The sequence below is a fragment of the Sus scrofa genome, chromosome 12 (assembly GCF_054392235.1).
Source record: "Sus scrofa isolate SSC_HxYL_T2T_F1_AM1 chromosome 12, Sscrofa_HxYL_maternal_Yorkshire_Landrace_v2.0, whole genome shotgun sequence".
Lineage (NCBI taxonomy): Eukaryota > Metazoa > Chordata > Mammalia > Artiodactyla > Suidae > Sus > Sus scrofa.
The window spans coordinates 35,690,980-35,707,950 of record NC_139394.1 but is presented as its reverse complement, the minus strand read 5'-3'; the positions used below and the strand labels follow the sequence as shown (position 1 = coordinate 35,707,950).

The 16,971-nt window shown below is 35.8% G+C and overlaps 1 protein-coding gene and 1 long non-coding RNA gene across 11 annotated transcripts in view; one reads left to right on the top strand and one right to left on the bottom strand.

Annotated features, from left to right (window-relative positions):
• STXBP4 (syntaxin binding protein 4) overlaps window positions 1-16,971 on the bottom strand; it is a 201,527-nt gene that overhangs the window by 128,511 nt on the left and 56,045 nt on the right. For all 10 annotated transcript variants that reach the window (XR_014820421.1, XR_014820422.1, XM_021067245.2 and 7 more), the window contains 2 exons: window positions 12,873-12,969; window positions 10,145-10,236 (listed from right to left, as the gene is read on the bottom strand). Coding sequence is in view for 8 of the 10 variants with exons in the window: in XM_021067245.2 (XP_020922904.1) it covers window positions 10,145-10,236; window positions 12,873-12,969 (189 nt within the window). In the remaining 2 variants the exon portion in view is untranslated. The remainder of the gene's footprint in view (window positions 1-10,144; window positions 10,237-12,872; window positions 12,970-16,971) is intronic.
• LOC146398168 (uncharacterized) overlaps window positions 1-16,971 on the top strand; it is a 114,093-nt gene that overhangs the window by 48,516 nt on the left and 48,606 nt on the right. The window lies entirely within an intron of this gene.

The window sequence follows — 16,971 nt, the reverse complement described above, 5'->3', positions numbered from 1 at the left end:
GTTTAAGAGATCTTGAGGGCAACATCAAGAGTACCACATTTACATTATAGGAGTCTCAGAAGAAGAAAAGAGAAATCCAAAGACTTATGCGAAGAAATAAAAGCTTCTATAAGAAGATAAAAAAATGAAATAAATGCTTTTCCAACCAGGAAAAGAAAACAGACATCCAGGTACAGGAAGCACAATATCCTAAACAAGATAAACCCAAAGAGACTCTCACCAAGATATATTATAATTTAAATGGCAAAAGTTAAACAGGCAGCAGGAGAAAAATAACTAATTGCATATAAGGGAAACCCCATGAGACAATCAACTGATTTTTTTCAATAGAAAATTTACAGGCCAGAGGGAGCAGCATAATATATTTAAAGTGCTGAGAGAAGAAAACAAAACAAAACAAAACAAAACAAAAACCATATAACCTAGAATACCCTATTTGCCAAAGTTATCATTTAGAATTGAAAGAGAGATAAAGAGTTTCCCAGACAAACATAAAGGAGTTCACTGCCATTAAATCAGCCTGACAAGAAATTTTAAGGGTATTCTTTAAGTAGAAAAGAAAAAGTCACAACTAGAAATAAGACAAACTTAGAAGGAAAAATTCCCACTGGTAAAGGCAAATATATAGTAAAGGATCAGCCACTTAAAAACTGGTATGAAGGTTAAAAGACAAAAGCAGTACAATCAACTATAGCTTTACAGTAATTAGTTAAGGGATTCAGAAAATAATAAGGTGTAAAACATAACATCAAAAATGTTAAAACGAGAGGGCAGGGAGAGTAAAAATGTAGTACTTTCAGAATGCCTTCAAATTTAAGTGACTATCAGCTTAAAATAGATGGGTATACATACAGTTGATATATAAAAACTTCATAGTAACCACAAATCAAAAACCTTCAATGGATACACAAAAAATACACCATAGTAATGAAAGTATGGTACCAGCACAAAAACAGAGACATAGATCACTGGAACAGAATCAAGAGCCCAGAAATAAACCCACATAGTCAATTAATCTACAACATAAGAGACAAGAATATATAATGGGGAAATGACAGTCTCTTTGATAAATGATATTCAGAAAATTGGACAGTTATATGCAAAATGATAAACTGGACTTTATTATACCATATATAAAAAGAAACACAAAGTGAATTTAAGACTATAAAACTCCTAGAAGAAAACAATGGCAGTGCGATCTCTGACATCAGCCTTAGAATATTTTTGGGAAATACGATACCTTTTAAAATTGCACCTCACAAAATCAAATACCTCGGAATACACCTGACCAAGGAGGTAAAGGACCTATATGCTGAGAACTATAAAACTTTAATCAAAGAAATCAAAGAAGATGTAAAGAAATGGAAAGATATTCCATGTTCCTGGATTGGGAAAATCAATATTGTAAAAATGGCCATACTACCCAAAGCAATCTACAGATTCAATGCAATCCCTATCAAATTACCCATGACATTTTTCACAGAACTAGAACAAACAATCCAAACATTTATATGGAACCACAAAAGACCCAGAATCGCCAAAGCAATACTGAGAAACAAAAACCAAGCAGGAGGCATAACTCTCCCAGACTTCAAGAAATACTACAAAGCCACAGTCATCAAAACAGTGTGGTACTGGTATCAAAACAGACAGACAGACCAATGGAACAGAATAGAGAATCCGGAAATAAATCCTGACACCTATGGTCAATTAATCTTTGACAAGGGAGGCAAGAACATAAAATGGGAAAAAGAAAGTCTATTCAGCAAGCATTGCTGGGAAACCTGGACGGCTGCATGCAAAGCAATGAAACTAGAACACACCCTCACACCATGCACAAAAATAAACTCCAAATGGCTGAAAGACTTAAATATACGACAGGACACCATCAAACTCCTAGAAGAAAACATAGGCAAAACACTCTCTGACATCAACATCATGAATATTTTCTCAGGTCAGTCTCCCAAAGCAATAGAAATTAGAGCAAAAATAAACCCATGGGACCTAATCAAATTGAAAAGCTTTTGCACAGCAAAGGAAACCCAAAAGAAAACAAAAAGACAACTTACAGAATGGGAGAAAATAGTTTCAAATGATGCAACTGACAAGGGCTTAATCTCTAGAATATATAAACAACTTATACAACCCAACAGCAAAAAAACCAATCAATCAATGGAAAAATGGGCAAAAGACCTGAATAGACATTTCTCCAAAGAAGATATACAGATGGCCAAAAAACACATGAAAAAATGCTCAACATCGCTGATTATACGAGAAATGCAAATCAAAACTACCATGAGATACCACCTCACACCAGTCAGAATGGCCATCATTAATAAATCCACAAATAACAAGTGCTGGAGGGGCTGTGGAGAAAAGGGAACCCTCCTGCACTGTTGGTGGGAATGTAAACTGGTACAGCCACTATGGAGAACAGTTTGGAGATACCTTAGAAATCTATACAAAGAACTTCCATATGACCCTGCAATCCCACTCTTGGGCATCTATCCGGACAAAACTCTACTTAAAAGAGACACATGAACCCGCATGTTCATTGCAGCACTATTCACAATAGCCAGGACATGGAAACAATCCAAATGTCCATCGACAGATGATTGGATTCGGAAGATGTGGTATATATACACAATGGAATACTACTCAGCCATAAAAAAGAATGACACAATGCCATTTGCAGCAACATGGATGGAACTAGAGAATCTCATCCTGAGTGAAATGAGCCAGAAAGACAAAGACAAATACCATATGATATCACTTATAACTGGAATCTAATATCCAGCACAAATGAACATCTCCTCAGAAAAGAAAATCATGGACTTGGAGAAAAGACTTGTGGCTGCCTGATGGGAGGGGGAGGGAGTGGGAGGGATCGGGAGCTTGGGCTTATCAGATACAACTTAGAATAGATTTACAAGGAGATCCTGCTGAATAGCATTGAGAACTCTGTCTAGATACTCATGTTGCAACAGAAAAAAGGGTGGGGGAAAAATGTAATTGTAATGTATACATGTAAGGATAACCTGACCCCCTTGCTGTACAGTGGGAAAATAAAAAAATATATATATAAACAAAATAAAAATAAATAAATAAAATATTTTGGGGGGTGTTTCCTCAAGCAAGGGCAACAAAAGCAAAAATAAAAAAATGGAGAACAGACATGTGGTTGCCAAGGACGGGGTGGGGAAGAAGTGGGATGGACTGGGCGTTTGGGGCTAGTAGATACAAACTATTTTATCTGGAGTGGATAGGCAATGAGATCCTGCTGTGTAGCACAGGGAACTATATCTAGTCACTTGTGATGGAACATGATGGAGGATAATGTGAGAAAAAGAATGTATGTGTATATAATAACTATAATATAGTAACTATAATAGAAACATAAAAATCTTAAACAAATAAAAAATGGGACTACATCAAACTAAAAAGTTTTTGCACAGCAAATGAAACCACCAACAAAACAAAAAGGCAACTTATGGAATGAGAGAAGTGATTTGCAAATGATATATTCAATAAGGGGTTGATATCCAAAATATAAAAAGAACTCATAGAACTCATTATCAAAGAACAAAAAGCCCAAGTGAAAATGGGCAAGAGCAGACATCCTTGTCTTATTCCTAATCTCAGCGGGAATTCTTTCAGCTTTTCACCATTGAGAATGATATTAGCTGTAGTTTGTCATATATGGCCTTTATTATGTTGAGGTAGATTCCCTCTATGCCCACTTTCTGAAGGGTTTTTACCAGAAATGGTTGTTGGATTTTGTCAAAAGCTTTTTCTGTATCTATTGAGAAGATCACATGGTTTTTATTCTTCAGTTTGTTAATGTGATATATCACACTGATTGAAGATATTGAAGAATCCTTGCATCCTTGGGATAAATCCCACTTGATCTTGATGTACCACCCTTTTAATGTATTGTTGGATGTGGTTTGCTAGTATTTTGTTGAGGATTTTTGCATCTATGTTTATCAGTGATATTGGACTATAATTTTCTTTTTTTGTGGTATCTTTGCCTAGTTTTGGTATCAGGGTGATGGTGGTCTCATTGAATGAGTTTGGGAGTGTTCCTTCCGCTGCAATTTTTTGGAATAGTTTCAGAAGGACAGGTGTTAGCTCATCTCTAAATATTTGATAGAATTCACCTGTGAAGCCATCTGGTCCTGGACTTTTGTTTGTTGGAAGTTTTTAAATCACAGTTTCAATTTCAGTACTTGTGATTGGTCCATTCATCTTTTCTATTTCATCTTGGAAGTCCTAGTTTGGGAAGTCCTAGCCATGGCAATCAGAGAATAAAAAAAATAAAAGGAATCCAAACTGGAAAGGAAGAAGTAAAACTATCACTATTTGCAGATGACATGATACTATACCTAGAAAATCATAAAGACACTGCAAGAAAACTGTTAGAGCTCATCAATGAATTTGGCAAAGTTGTAGGATACAAAATTAAGACACGTAAATCAACTGCATTTCTATATACTAATAACGAATGATCAGAAATAGATATTAGGGAAACAATCCCATTTACCATTGCATCAAAAAGAATAAAACACTTAGGAGTAGACCTACCTAAAGAGACAAAAGACCTGTACCCTGAAAACTATAAGACACTGGTGAAAGAAATAAAATATGACACAAATAGATGGAAAGACATACTATGCCTTTAATATGATCAAAATGACCATACTACCCAAGGCAATCTACAAACTCAATGAAATCCCTATCAAGGACATTTTTCATAGATCTAGAACAAAATATTTTAAAGTTTGTTTGGAAGCACAAAAGACCCAAAATAGCCAAAGCCATCCTGAGAAAGAAAAATGAAGCTGGAGGAATCAGGCTCCCTGACTTCAGACTATACTACAAAGCTACAGTCATCAAAACCAGATGGTACTGGCACAAAGACAGAAATATAGATCAGTGGAACAGGATAGAAAGCCCAGAATTAAATCCATGCACCTACCATCAACCTATCTATAATAAAGGAGGCAAGAAAATACAATAGAGAAAAGACAGGCTGTTCAATAACTGGTGCTGAGAAAACTGGATAGCTACATGTAAAAGAATGAAATTAGAACACTTCCTAACACCATACACAAAAATAAACTCAAAATGGATTAAAGACCTAAATATCAGATAAGATACTATAAAACTCTTAGAGGAAAACATAGGCCAAAGACTGACCAACTAAACCACAGCAAAATCTTCTCAGATCCACCTCTTAGAGTAATGACAAGAAAAACAAAAATAAACAAATGGGATGTAATTAAATTTAAAGCACAGCAAAGGAAACCCTATACAAAGCGAAAAGACAACCCATAGAATGGGAGAAAATATTTGCAAATGAAGAGACTGACAAGGGATTAATCTCTAAAATTTATAAACACCTTTTGTAGCTCAATACCAAAAAAACAAACTCTATCAAAAAATGGGCAGAAGATCTAAACAGAAAATTTTCCAAAGAAGACATATAGATGGCCAAAAAAACACACGAAAAGATGCTCAACATCACTCATTATTAGAGAAACGCAAATCAAAACTACGATGAGGTACCACCTTACACTGGCCAGAATGTTCGTAATCAAAAGTCTACAAAGAGTAATTTGGAGAGGGTGTGGAGAAAAGAGAACCCTATTACACTATTGGTAGGAATGTAAATTGGTGCAACCACTGGAGAAAACAGTATGGAGATTTCTCAGAAAACTAAAAATAGAATTACCATTTGAACCAGCAATCCCACTCCTTGGCATCTACCCAGAGAAAACCATGACTCAAAAAATACATGTACTCCAATGTTCACTGCAGCACTATATACAATAGTCAAGATATGGAAACAACCTAAATGTCCATTGACAGTGGAGTGGATAAAGATGTGGTACATATAGACAAAGGAATATTATTCAGCCATTAAAAGGAAAGAAATAACGGCATTTGCAGGAACATGGATGGACATAGAAATTGTCACGTTAAGTGACTTTAGTCAGACAGTGAGACACCAACATCATATGCTATCACTTACATGTGGAATCTAAAAAAAGGACACAATGAACTTCTTTGCAGAACAGATACTGACTCACAGACTTTAAAAAACTTATGGTTTCCAAAGGAGACAGGTTGGGGGTTAAGGGGATGAGCTGGAGGTTTGGGATGGAAATGCTATACAATTGGGTTGTGATGATTGTTGTATAAATATAAATGTAATAAAATTCATTGATAAAAAAAGGGAAGAGGGGAGTTCCCGTCGTGGCGCAGTGGTTAACAAATCTGACTAGGAACCATGAAGTTGTAGGTTCGATCCCTGGCCTCGCTCAGTGGGTTAAGGATCCGGCATTGCCGTGAGCTGTGGTGTAGGTTGCAGACGTGGCTCGGATCGCGCATTGTGGCTATGGTGTAGGCTGGTGGCTATAGCTCCGATTAGATCCCTAGCCTGGGAACCTCCATATGCCACAGGGGCGCCCCAAGAAATAGTAAAAAGACAAAAAAAAAAATGGAAGAGGATCTGAATAGATATTTTCCAAAGAATATATACAGAGGGCCAATTGGACCATGGAAAGGTGTTCAATATCACTAAACATTAGGGAAATGCATATGAAAACTATAATGAGATACCACTTCACATCTATCACAATGGTTATTATCAAAAAGACAACAAACAACAAGTGTTGGGGAGGATGTGGAGAAAAGGAACCCTCACGCACTGCTGGTTGCAGCCATTTGGAAAACAGTAATGGAGGTTCCTCAAAAAACTAAAAAGAAAACTACCATAAGATCATCCACTCCACTTATGGGTATTCATCTGAAGAAAAATAAAACACTAATTCAAAAAGATAGATGTACCCCTATTTTGTCGCAGCAACATTTACAACAGCCAAGACATGGAAGCAACTGAAATGTCCATCGATAGAGGAATAAATAAAGATGTGGCATGTGTATATATACATATATAATACTCCTTAGCCATAAAAAAGAACGAATCTTTCCATTTGTCATAACATGGATAGACTTGAAGGATATTATGCTAAGTGAAATAACTCAGAAAAAAACAAATACCATATGATCTTATTTACACGTGGAACCTAAGAAATAAGACAAAGTGAACAAAACATAACAAAAACAGATTCACAGATACATAGAACAAGCAAGTGGTTGTTAGAGGGGAGGTAGGCGGAGGTGGATGAAAAATAGGTGAAGGAGATTAAGAGGTACAAACTTCTAGCTATAAAATAAATGTCATAGGGATGTAATGAATATATAGGGAACATAGTCAATAATATTGTTAACAACCCTGGATGGTAATAGACGGTAAGTGGTTTTATTTTGATCATTTCATAATATATAAAAATATCATTCTCTGTTGTACACCTGAAACTAATACCTTAACTGTACCTTAAGTATAACTTGAAACACTTTATTTATATAATTGAAAACCAAGCCAAACCACCAACCAAAAGAAAGGTGGTATAGCTACACAATTAGCCAAGTTAATTGTAAAGCAAGAAATATTCTCTTGGCTTGGTTTTTTGGGTTTTTTTTTTTTTTTTTTTTCTTGTCTTTTTGCCATTTCTTGGGCCGCTCCCGCGGCATATGGAGGTTCCCAGGCCAGGGGTCTAATTGGAGCTATAGCTGCCGGCCTATGCCAGAGCCACAGCAATGCAGGATCCGAGCCGCGTCTGCAACCTGGGAACTCCTGGGTCTTTTTTTTTTTTTTTTTGGCTATATCCTGTGGCATGTGGAAGTTCCCCAGCCAGGGGATGAAACCTGAGCCACAGCAGTGACCCAAGTCTCTGCAGTGACACCACTGGATCCTTAACCCATTATGCTACAGGAGAACTCCAAGGCAAGAAACATTCTAGAGATGAAGAGATTCAAAACCTGTCAGAATACAATAATACTAAAATTGTATACACCTTATAACACAGCCTTATGACATGTAAAGTGAAAATTAGCAGAACTAAACGGAGGAGATTTTAAAACATTTCTTTCTCTGCAACAGACAATACAATAAAGAGGACCAAAAAATGGGTAAGGAAATAGAAAATATTTTTAAAAAGGAAGTAGAAAATTTGAACCGGAGTTCCTATTGTGGCTCTGTGGAAACAAATCTGACTGGAATCCGTGAGGATGCAGGTTTGATCCTTGGCCTTGCTCAGTGGGTTAAGGATCCTGTGTTACTGTGAGCTGTGGTGTAGGTTGCACACGTGGCTCGGATCCCAGGTTGCTGTGGCTCTGGCATAGGCCAGCAGCTACAGATCCGATTAGGCCCCTAGCCTGGGAATCTCCATATGCCGTGGGACTGGCCTAGAAAAGGCAAAAAAAAAAAAAAAAAAAAAAAAAAAGAAAAAGAAAAGAAAAGAAAAAGAAAAAAGAAAATCTGAACCACATGATTAACAACCTTAGCCCAAATAACATATAGAGAGCACTGCACCCAACAAGTGCAGAATATACATGCTTTTCACAAGATGGGAAACATTTCATAAAATTGACTCTATGCTAGGTGTATGGTCAAAGGACCAATACCATATAGAATATGTTTTTAATCTTAGTATAATTAAACTGGAAATTAGCAAAAGGGAACAAACTACATAACTTAAAAAAAAATTTAAAACAATTTAAAATAAGGCTCAAAGAAGTATGTACAATGGAAACATACTCTGTTGAGTTACTATTAAAATATGGCCTATAAAAACTAATGGGTATGATTACTTTGTAAAAATTGTTCAGTATATCTATAAAATAAAAAGCAATATCATCAAAGATAAAGATTAAAAACCTAAAAAAATCCCATGTTAATATCTGATAAATTCTAATATCTTGATAAAAGGAAAATTTTTATAGGAAGATGTACGTTAACAAAATTATTCAAGAAAAGGGCAAAAAATTGAATAGAACAACCATATAAGGCATTAAAATTAGTAGGAAATGGCTCCTCTCTTGAAAGATACAGGCACAAATCACTTGGCATATGAAACACTTCCAAATCTTCAAGGAACAGATACAGTTTCTATTATTTAAATGATTTCAGGAGAACTGGAAGGGTATATAGCTGACCCGTGAATAATGCAAGGGGTAACGGACACCAAGCCTCCACTAAGTGGAAAAATCTGAGTATGACTTTACAGTAGGCCCTCCATATCCACAGATTTGCACCCAAGGATTTAACCAAACTTAGGTCATGCAGTAAGTGCTACAGTACATGTTACTGAAAAAAATCCATGTATAAGTGGATACGTGTAGTTCAAACCTGTGTTGTTACAGGGTCAACTCTAAAATTATTCATTAAGATAATGCTAACTTCTTTTACAAAACTAAAAATGTAAAGTGGCTCAAATATCATGGAAATTAATTTATTGCTCATTTTTGTAGCTCCTATTCAAGAGTATTCAGAGAAAATAAAAAGTGTGAAAGAGAGAAAAGCGTAATTAATTTCAAATGTCTACCTAGAAAACCTAAGAGCACAAGCAATTAGAAAGGAACATGGGGAGTTCCCACTGTGGCGGCTCGGCGGAAACAAATCTGCCTAGTATCCATGAGGATGCAGGTTCAATCCCTGCCCTTGCTCAGTGGGTTAAGGATCCGGCGTTGCCCTGAGCTGCGGCATAGGTTGCAGATGCAGCTTGGATCTGGCATTGCTGCGGCTGTGGTGTAGGCTGGCACCTATAGTTCTGATTCAACCCTTAGCTTGGTAATCTCCATATGCCACAGGAACGGCCCTAAAGAGACAAAAAAAAAAAAAAGAAAAGAAAAAGGAAAGAAAGGAACACGGGGGTAAGAGAGCATCAGTGTCCTGGTAGTTTCTTTAACATTGACTTCTTGATGTGGATGCTGATTATACGAGGATGGTTCAGACTGTAAAATTTCACTTATGATCTGGGTACTTTTCTGTGGTAAATTTAAATATGGGAGTAGCAGGAGGGAACAGTGAAAAAGGAGGATAGAAGAGATCAAGATAAAACTTTACTTTTGATTGTAAATTATCTATATTTTATATATTTATCCAAGAAGTATGTATTACTTATATAATTTATTTTTTGAAAAGTAAAAAGATGAAAAAAGTCAATATATACGACACATAACATTCAAGATTTATGATTTAAGTGCAATCAAGACAATTTTACAGGGCATTCTCTACCTGTGAATCTAATATGTTGGAAATTTCATGTGCACCAACATTTACTTCATCCAACTGCAAGGAAAACAAGTTTCTGGCAACCTGGACAAAATCTAAAATGGAACATATTTTAATAAGAATATAGCATTTAACTTCATCTAAGTAAAACTTACCTTTTTCTATATGAAGTTGAAGCTAGGTGTTAAAACTGATGCTTAAAATTTAACTTGTAAATTACCTTAACATAGAATTAACTGAATGACAGATAGATTTAAGTTCACATAAGAAGTGAGAGAAAAACTGGTTTTCACTCACTTCATTTAACTGTGCTGAAGTTAATAAATCATATTATGATGATAAAACATATCACAGGCATAATTATCTCTCCAACTCCTTTGAGTTGAACTTTTTCTGAAACAAATGACAACATTATGATTTACAGCTTTTCTAGCTGAAAGAACCCAACGTTTAACAATAATAATAATAATAGCAGCTAATGTTTCTTTAACAGTCTCAACGTGCTAGGCATGGCACTTTGCAATTTTATCTTCAAAATTTTCTGAGGTAGGTCCTCTTACCCTCTCCATTTTGCTGTTTAGGGCTAAGATAAATTAATTGTCTTAAACTTCCCAAGGCTACTTGGCAAATAAGCAGCATAGCAAGACTCCATTTAAGGTCTGACTCAAAGGCATACTCTCTTGATTGTTATATAATACTGTCTGATGCCATCTTAGCAATCCATAAGCTTCTTTGGACATGGATCTACCTTCAACTTTTAAAATTTTGGTTATTATACTTTTAATTTCCAATGATACTTTTAATTGTTCCCATTTTACAATATCCTATTCTTATTTCATGGATGCCTTAGTTTTGCTTATCTTTTTAAAGATGCTAATTATGGTTTATCTGAAATTCTCATCTGCTTTTGCAATATTTATTTATTTTTCTGAGTTCCTCTTTTTCTATCTGTCTGATTGATATTTTGGGGATCTATATTTTATGTTGGAGGATTTCTCCAAATGTCTGGTGACCTGTAGCTTTAAGTTCATATTTAAGAAGAATCAGGCACTAAATCACTGATGGGAGGTTTTGCATGCATAACCAATTCCCTTTGTCAACTAGCGGGTTTCACTACAGAGCAATCGGGTGTCTGACTATTTTGGTATTTTGTTCAGCTTCTTCAGAGAGAATCCTACAACCTATTGCCTATAAAGTATAAACATGGTTGCAAATATCACTGAGCAACCTAGGTGTGTTTTATGAGTGATAATTCACCATACATGTCCATAAATTTCTTAGCTGCTGGCAAGTACAGGTCCAGAACCTCTCTGGTTTAATTTCTCAAAAGAATATATTTATTTTCCTCTGCAAAGGTAAGGGAGTGGTGGTTGCTGGATTGCTTGAGAGGGGGGCAAGAAACACTATATATAATTGCTCCTTTATACTGATTTCTAACAATTGTTTTAAATTCCCTGCCTATATGCAACCTGAAGTACCTGATGCTTTCACTTCCTAAGTCTTTCCAGGAATCAGCTTGCTCCCCATTGCGATTCTCACATCTATTCGGACTTGGACTTTACATGCCTCTGCTCACTAATGTACTTACTTTCCTCATCTACTTTCTGCACTTATATTGTGGTTTTAGTTATACATATATTTCTGTTTTTTGTTCTCATTATTTTGGGATGATATCAGGAAGAGAGAGAAGCAAATATATCTTTTTTTTCCATTACTTCAAACCACCAAATTTCTTTCTTTAGCAATGCAGATACTTTAAAAATGATATAATGTTGCATCTGCTATATAAGAAAAAAAATTAAATATTTAGTGCTGTCAAAGATACAAAAACTGTTACATATAAACATTACTAGTGGCAAAACAAGCATGTGTGTAAAATATCTCTGGAAAACAATTTGTCAATACATTTCAAAAGTATAAGCCACTTGTGGGGACTTACCCTAAGAGAAAGAAGGAAAAAAGCTATGTTAAACACTGAAGTATTTATATTACCAGTTAATGAAAAGCCATCAAAATGCCCAACAATGGAAAGTTTTAATATTATAGTATATCAACATTATGCTATCTTTAAAAATAATTATATAATAAGACTATAGCATCACAGTGTTTCCACTGTGGTTCAGCGGTAATGAACCTAACTATGATCCATGAGGATGTGGGTTTGATTCCTGGCCTCGCTCAGGGGGTTAAGGATCCAGCATTGCCATAAGCTGTGATGTAGGTCACAGATGTGGCTCAGATCTGGCATTGCTGTGGCTGTGGTGTAGGCTGGCAGCTGTAGCTCCGATTTGACCCTCAGCCTGGGAACTTCCATGTGCTGCACTTGTGGCAATAAAAAGCAAAAAAAAAAAAAAAAAAAAAAAAAAGAATACAGCATCATGAAAACATTTATTATATCATACTGGTTGAAAAAATTAGAATTTCATAGTAGCAGAATAGAGCTGTTTTCTTTTGTTATTACTAAAGCGGTATTTATACAATAAATTAAAAATAAAAAAACCAATAGTGATGATATTTTAAAGTTAAAAGAGGCTAAGAAAGTTCTCCTTTTTGCTGACCCACCCAGGCCAGAAATTACAGCTGAGTTTTCAGAGTACTGATGAAGGAATTTGAAATAGATGTGCTTTTATTTTTCCTTCTCTCCTTCTAAAGAGGCACTCATTGAAAATGGGCCACAATAATTCTTAGACCAAGTTTCTACCTTGATACAATATGACGAACGTCATGTTACCTCCAAAAGACACTGTCCCCTTTGAGTCCACTTGCACTTGCCGTCTCAGCGCCCGGTGTTGTTCCTTTGTGGGCTGAATACCAAGATAATTTAAAGCCTGGAAGGAAATGGACTCATGTGAAGCAATTTTTCAATCTCCAAAGATTAAAACTTTTCATTACAACTTTATTTTACAAGCTAGAGAAAAGAGTCAATATCCAGAACAGTGACATGCTCAAAGAAAAATTTCTGACTATTTATGGATTAATTTTCTACTAGACATCAGCTTCTTAATCTACCAGCACCTCATTTTTTTTCCCCAAGGTTATGACTTTGGCTGATGCCAAATTTATAAGCATATCCCTAGAACCAAAATTCAAACTATTTCTTAGTTTAAAATATATGACATGGTAGAAGAAAAAAAAAAGCAAGGAAATCCTATTAAATTTGATTTAACATTGATTTCTCTAAGTAGCAGTCTAAAACATGGACATGTTGATGATATCTTGTACTTGAGACAAAAATGGAGGTTAACAGGAACTAGGTTAAATACAAAATATTTTAATTTTGGTTAGTTCATGAGCAGGCTTATACAAGTAGTAAACTAAAAAGCTTTCCCTGGAACCTACTCTTCTTTCTCTTCTTAGTATCCATAGCTGATTAAAGCTTCAGAGGCTGCTGGTTGTATTTCAATGTCCATGCTCTCCTCTGTTCTTCAGTAGCAGAGCCACGAGTTTTAGCTAGAAACATTGTTGTCCAACTTAAAGATATTTCCCAGCCCCTTCTCCAGCTTGATGAGGCCATACGACTACGTACTAGTCAAGGAGATATATGGCAAATTTGTAGGGAACATCTGTGAAGTCTTTCAAAAGTAAGGGTAAGTAAATCTTGTCCCCTTACCTTCTTCCTTTGGGCTTACTTAAAAGAATAACAAAAAAGATGAAAAAAAAGGAAGGAAAGGAAAGAAAGGAAGAAAGAAAATATCGCTGGAATTTAAGTTGTCACCTTGGTTCATATATCTCAACAAAGATGCTGGAGCAGAACGATACCTGAAGCATGGAGAAACTCCAAGCCAGCCTTGGATCACCTATTTCAGCCTTCTTTTTGGTGTGACAGAAATAAATTTCTAATGAAACAACTATGTTTTAGGTTCCCAGGTTATACATAATCTAATCTTAACTAATGCATATAGGGCCTGACTAGATGCCCTATTACTCTATTCTTGCAAGAATGTCGAAATTAAAATGTAGGCAAAGGTTAATATTAGTAATCAGCCTTTATATATTTCTTCCTCTTCTGAAATCTGTTCAGTCACCTGTCATTTAATTTACCAAATACTTACTTAGTGCTTACTATTTGTTAGGCACTGAACTATGCAAACGGACACACAAACAAGATACAGCTGCTACTCTCAAAGAGCTACGGTATCCAAGGTGAGAATAAGATGTAAATAAATGTAATTAGCACATTATACAAAATTTAACGGAAGTGCATATAGGATATACCGTGGCAAAAACCAACTGGTCAAGGTATAGGTGGTTGGACACAGTCATAGAAGAAGACAGGAAAAAGGGAAAACAGCAAAGATTCCTTCAGAAGTGATTTTATTCATTTATTTATTGTTTTTTGGGGCTGCCCCCACGACATATGGAAGTTCCCAGGCTATGTAGAATCACAACTACAGCTGCTGGCCTACCCCACAGGCGCAGCAAGCCGCATCTTCAACCTACACCACAGATCAGGGCAACAACCTCATGGATACTAGTCGGATCTGTATCTGCTGCACCACAATGGGAACTCCAAAAGTTATTTTAGAGTTTAACTTAGCAGCTGCCTACCCTGTCTACACAATCACATTTACCGTGCATAACATGGAATGATTCTTAACATTTGATATTCTTTCCCTTCAATCATAAAAAATGTTCCAAATACACCAAAAAAGGGAAATTTGTATTTAAACTGCTATTATCAAATATATACTCCCTGATATTTGCTTGAAATTTATTTATATAAATATAAATATATATATTTATATATATATATATAAACATCATAGACTTTGTTGAAAGCTCTATCCACTGTTCTTCAGCAGGAACCACTATCCTAAGGTTGTGTCCATGAATTGATGCCACTGCTACATTTATCCCCTAACATGTACTCTTTTGCTTTTAAGATTTTACATGCATAGTATATTACAAAAGGATAAACTTACAAATTATTTTTATTTTTTACCTGAATGTTATGATTTCACAATTGCTCAATATTGGTTGTTTTTTTTTTTTTGTTATTTCTCCAATACAATTTTATTTTCTACTGTACAGCATGGTGACCCAGTTATACATACATGTATACATTCTATTTTCTCACATTATCATTCTCCATCATAAATGACTAGACATAGTTCCCAGTGCTACACAGAAGGATCTCATTGCTAATCCATTCCGAAGGCAATAGTTTGCATTTATTAACCCCAAGCTCCCATCCACCCTGCTCCCTTCCCCTCCCCCTTGGCAAACACAAGTCATTCTCCAAGTTCATGATTTTCTTCTCTGTGGAAAGGTTCATTTGTGCCATATATTAGAGTCTAGATATAAGTGATATCATACTGTATTTATCTTTCTTTCTGACTTACTTCGCTCAGGATGAGTCTTTAGTGCCATCCATGTTGCTGCAAATGGCATTCTTTTGTTCTTTTTTATGGCTGAGTAGTATTCCATTCTGTATTTATACAACATCTTCCTAATCCAATCATCTGTTGATGGACATATGGGTTGTTTCCATGTCTTGGCTATTGTGAATAGTGCTGCAGTGAACATGCGGTTGCATGTGTCTTTCTAAAGGAAAGTGTTGTCTGGATATATGCCCAAGAGTGGGATTGCTGGGTCATATGGTCGTTCTATGTATAGATTTCCAAGGTTATCTCCATACTGTTCTCCATAGTGGCTGTACCAATTTACATTCCCACCAACAGTGCAGGAGGGTTCCCTTTTCTCCACACCCCTTCCAGCATGTGGTATTTATGGACTTATTTATGATGGCCATTCTGACTGGTGTGAGTGTTATCTCATGGTAGTTTTGATTTGCATTTCTCTAATAATCAGGGATGTTGAGCACTTTTTCATGTGCTTGCTGGCCACCTGTATATCTTCCTTGGAGAAATGTCTATTCAGGTCTTTTGTCCATTTTTCAACTGGGTTGTTGGCTTTTTTGCTGTTGAGCTGTATAGGTTGTTTGTATATTTTAGAGCTTAAGCCCTTGTCAGTTGAATCATTTGAAATTATTTTCTTCCATTCTGTAAGTTGTCTTTTTGTTTTCTTTGTGGTTTCCTTTGCTGTGCAAAATCTTGTCCATTTGATTAGGTCCGATTGGTTTGTTTTTGCTTTTATTTCTGTTACTTTGGGAGACTGACCTTAGAAAATATTCATAAGGTTAATGTCAGAGAATGTTTTGCCTATGTTCTCTTCTAGGAGTTTGATGGTGTCTTATCTTATATTTAAGTCTTTAGCCATTTTGAGTTTATTTTCATGCATAGTATGAGGGTGTGTTCTAGTTTCATTGATTTGCATGCAGCTGTCCAGGTTTCCCAGCAATACTTACTGAAAAGACTGTCTTTTTCCCAGCTATATTCTTGCCTCCTTTGTCAAAGATTAATTAATTGACCATAGGTGTCTGGTTTATTTCTGGGTTCTCTATTCTGTTCCACTGGTCTGTATGTCTGTTTTGATACCAGTACCACCCTGTCTTGATTACTGTGGCTTTGTTATATTGCTTGAAGTCTGGGAGAGTTATGCCTCCTGCTTGCTTTTTGTTCCTCAGAATTGCTTTGGTAATTCTGGGTATTTTGTGGTTCCATATAAATTTTTGGTTTGTTTTAGTTCTGTGAAAAATGTCATGGGTAACTTGATAGGGATTGCATTGAATCTGTAGACTGCTTTAAATAGGATGGCCACTTTTACAATATTAATTTTCCAATATTGCAGCATGGAATACCTTTCCATTTCTTCACATCTTTGCTAATTTCCTTGATTAATGTTTTATAGTTCTTGGCATAGAAGTCCTTTATCTCCTTGGTCAGGTGTATTCCCAGGCATTTGATTTTTGGGGGTGCAATTTTAAAAGT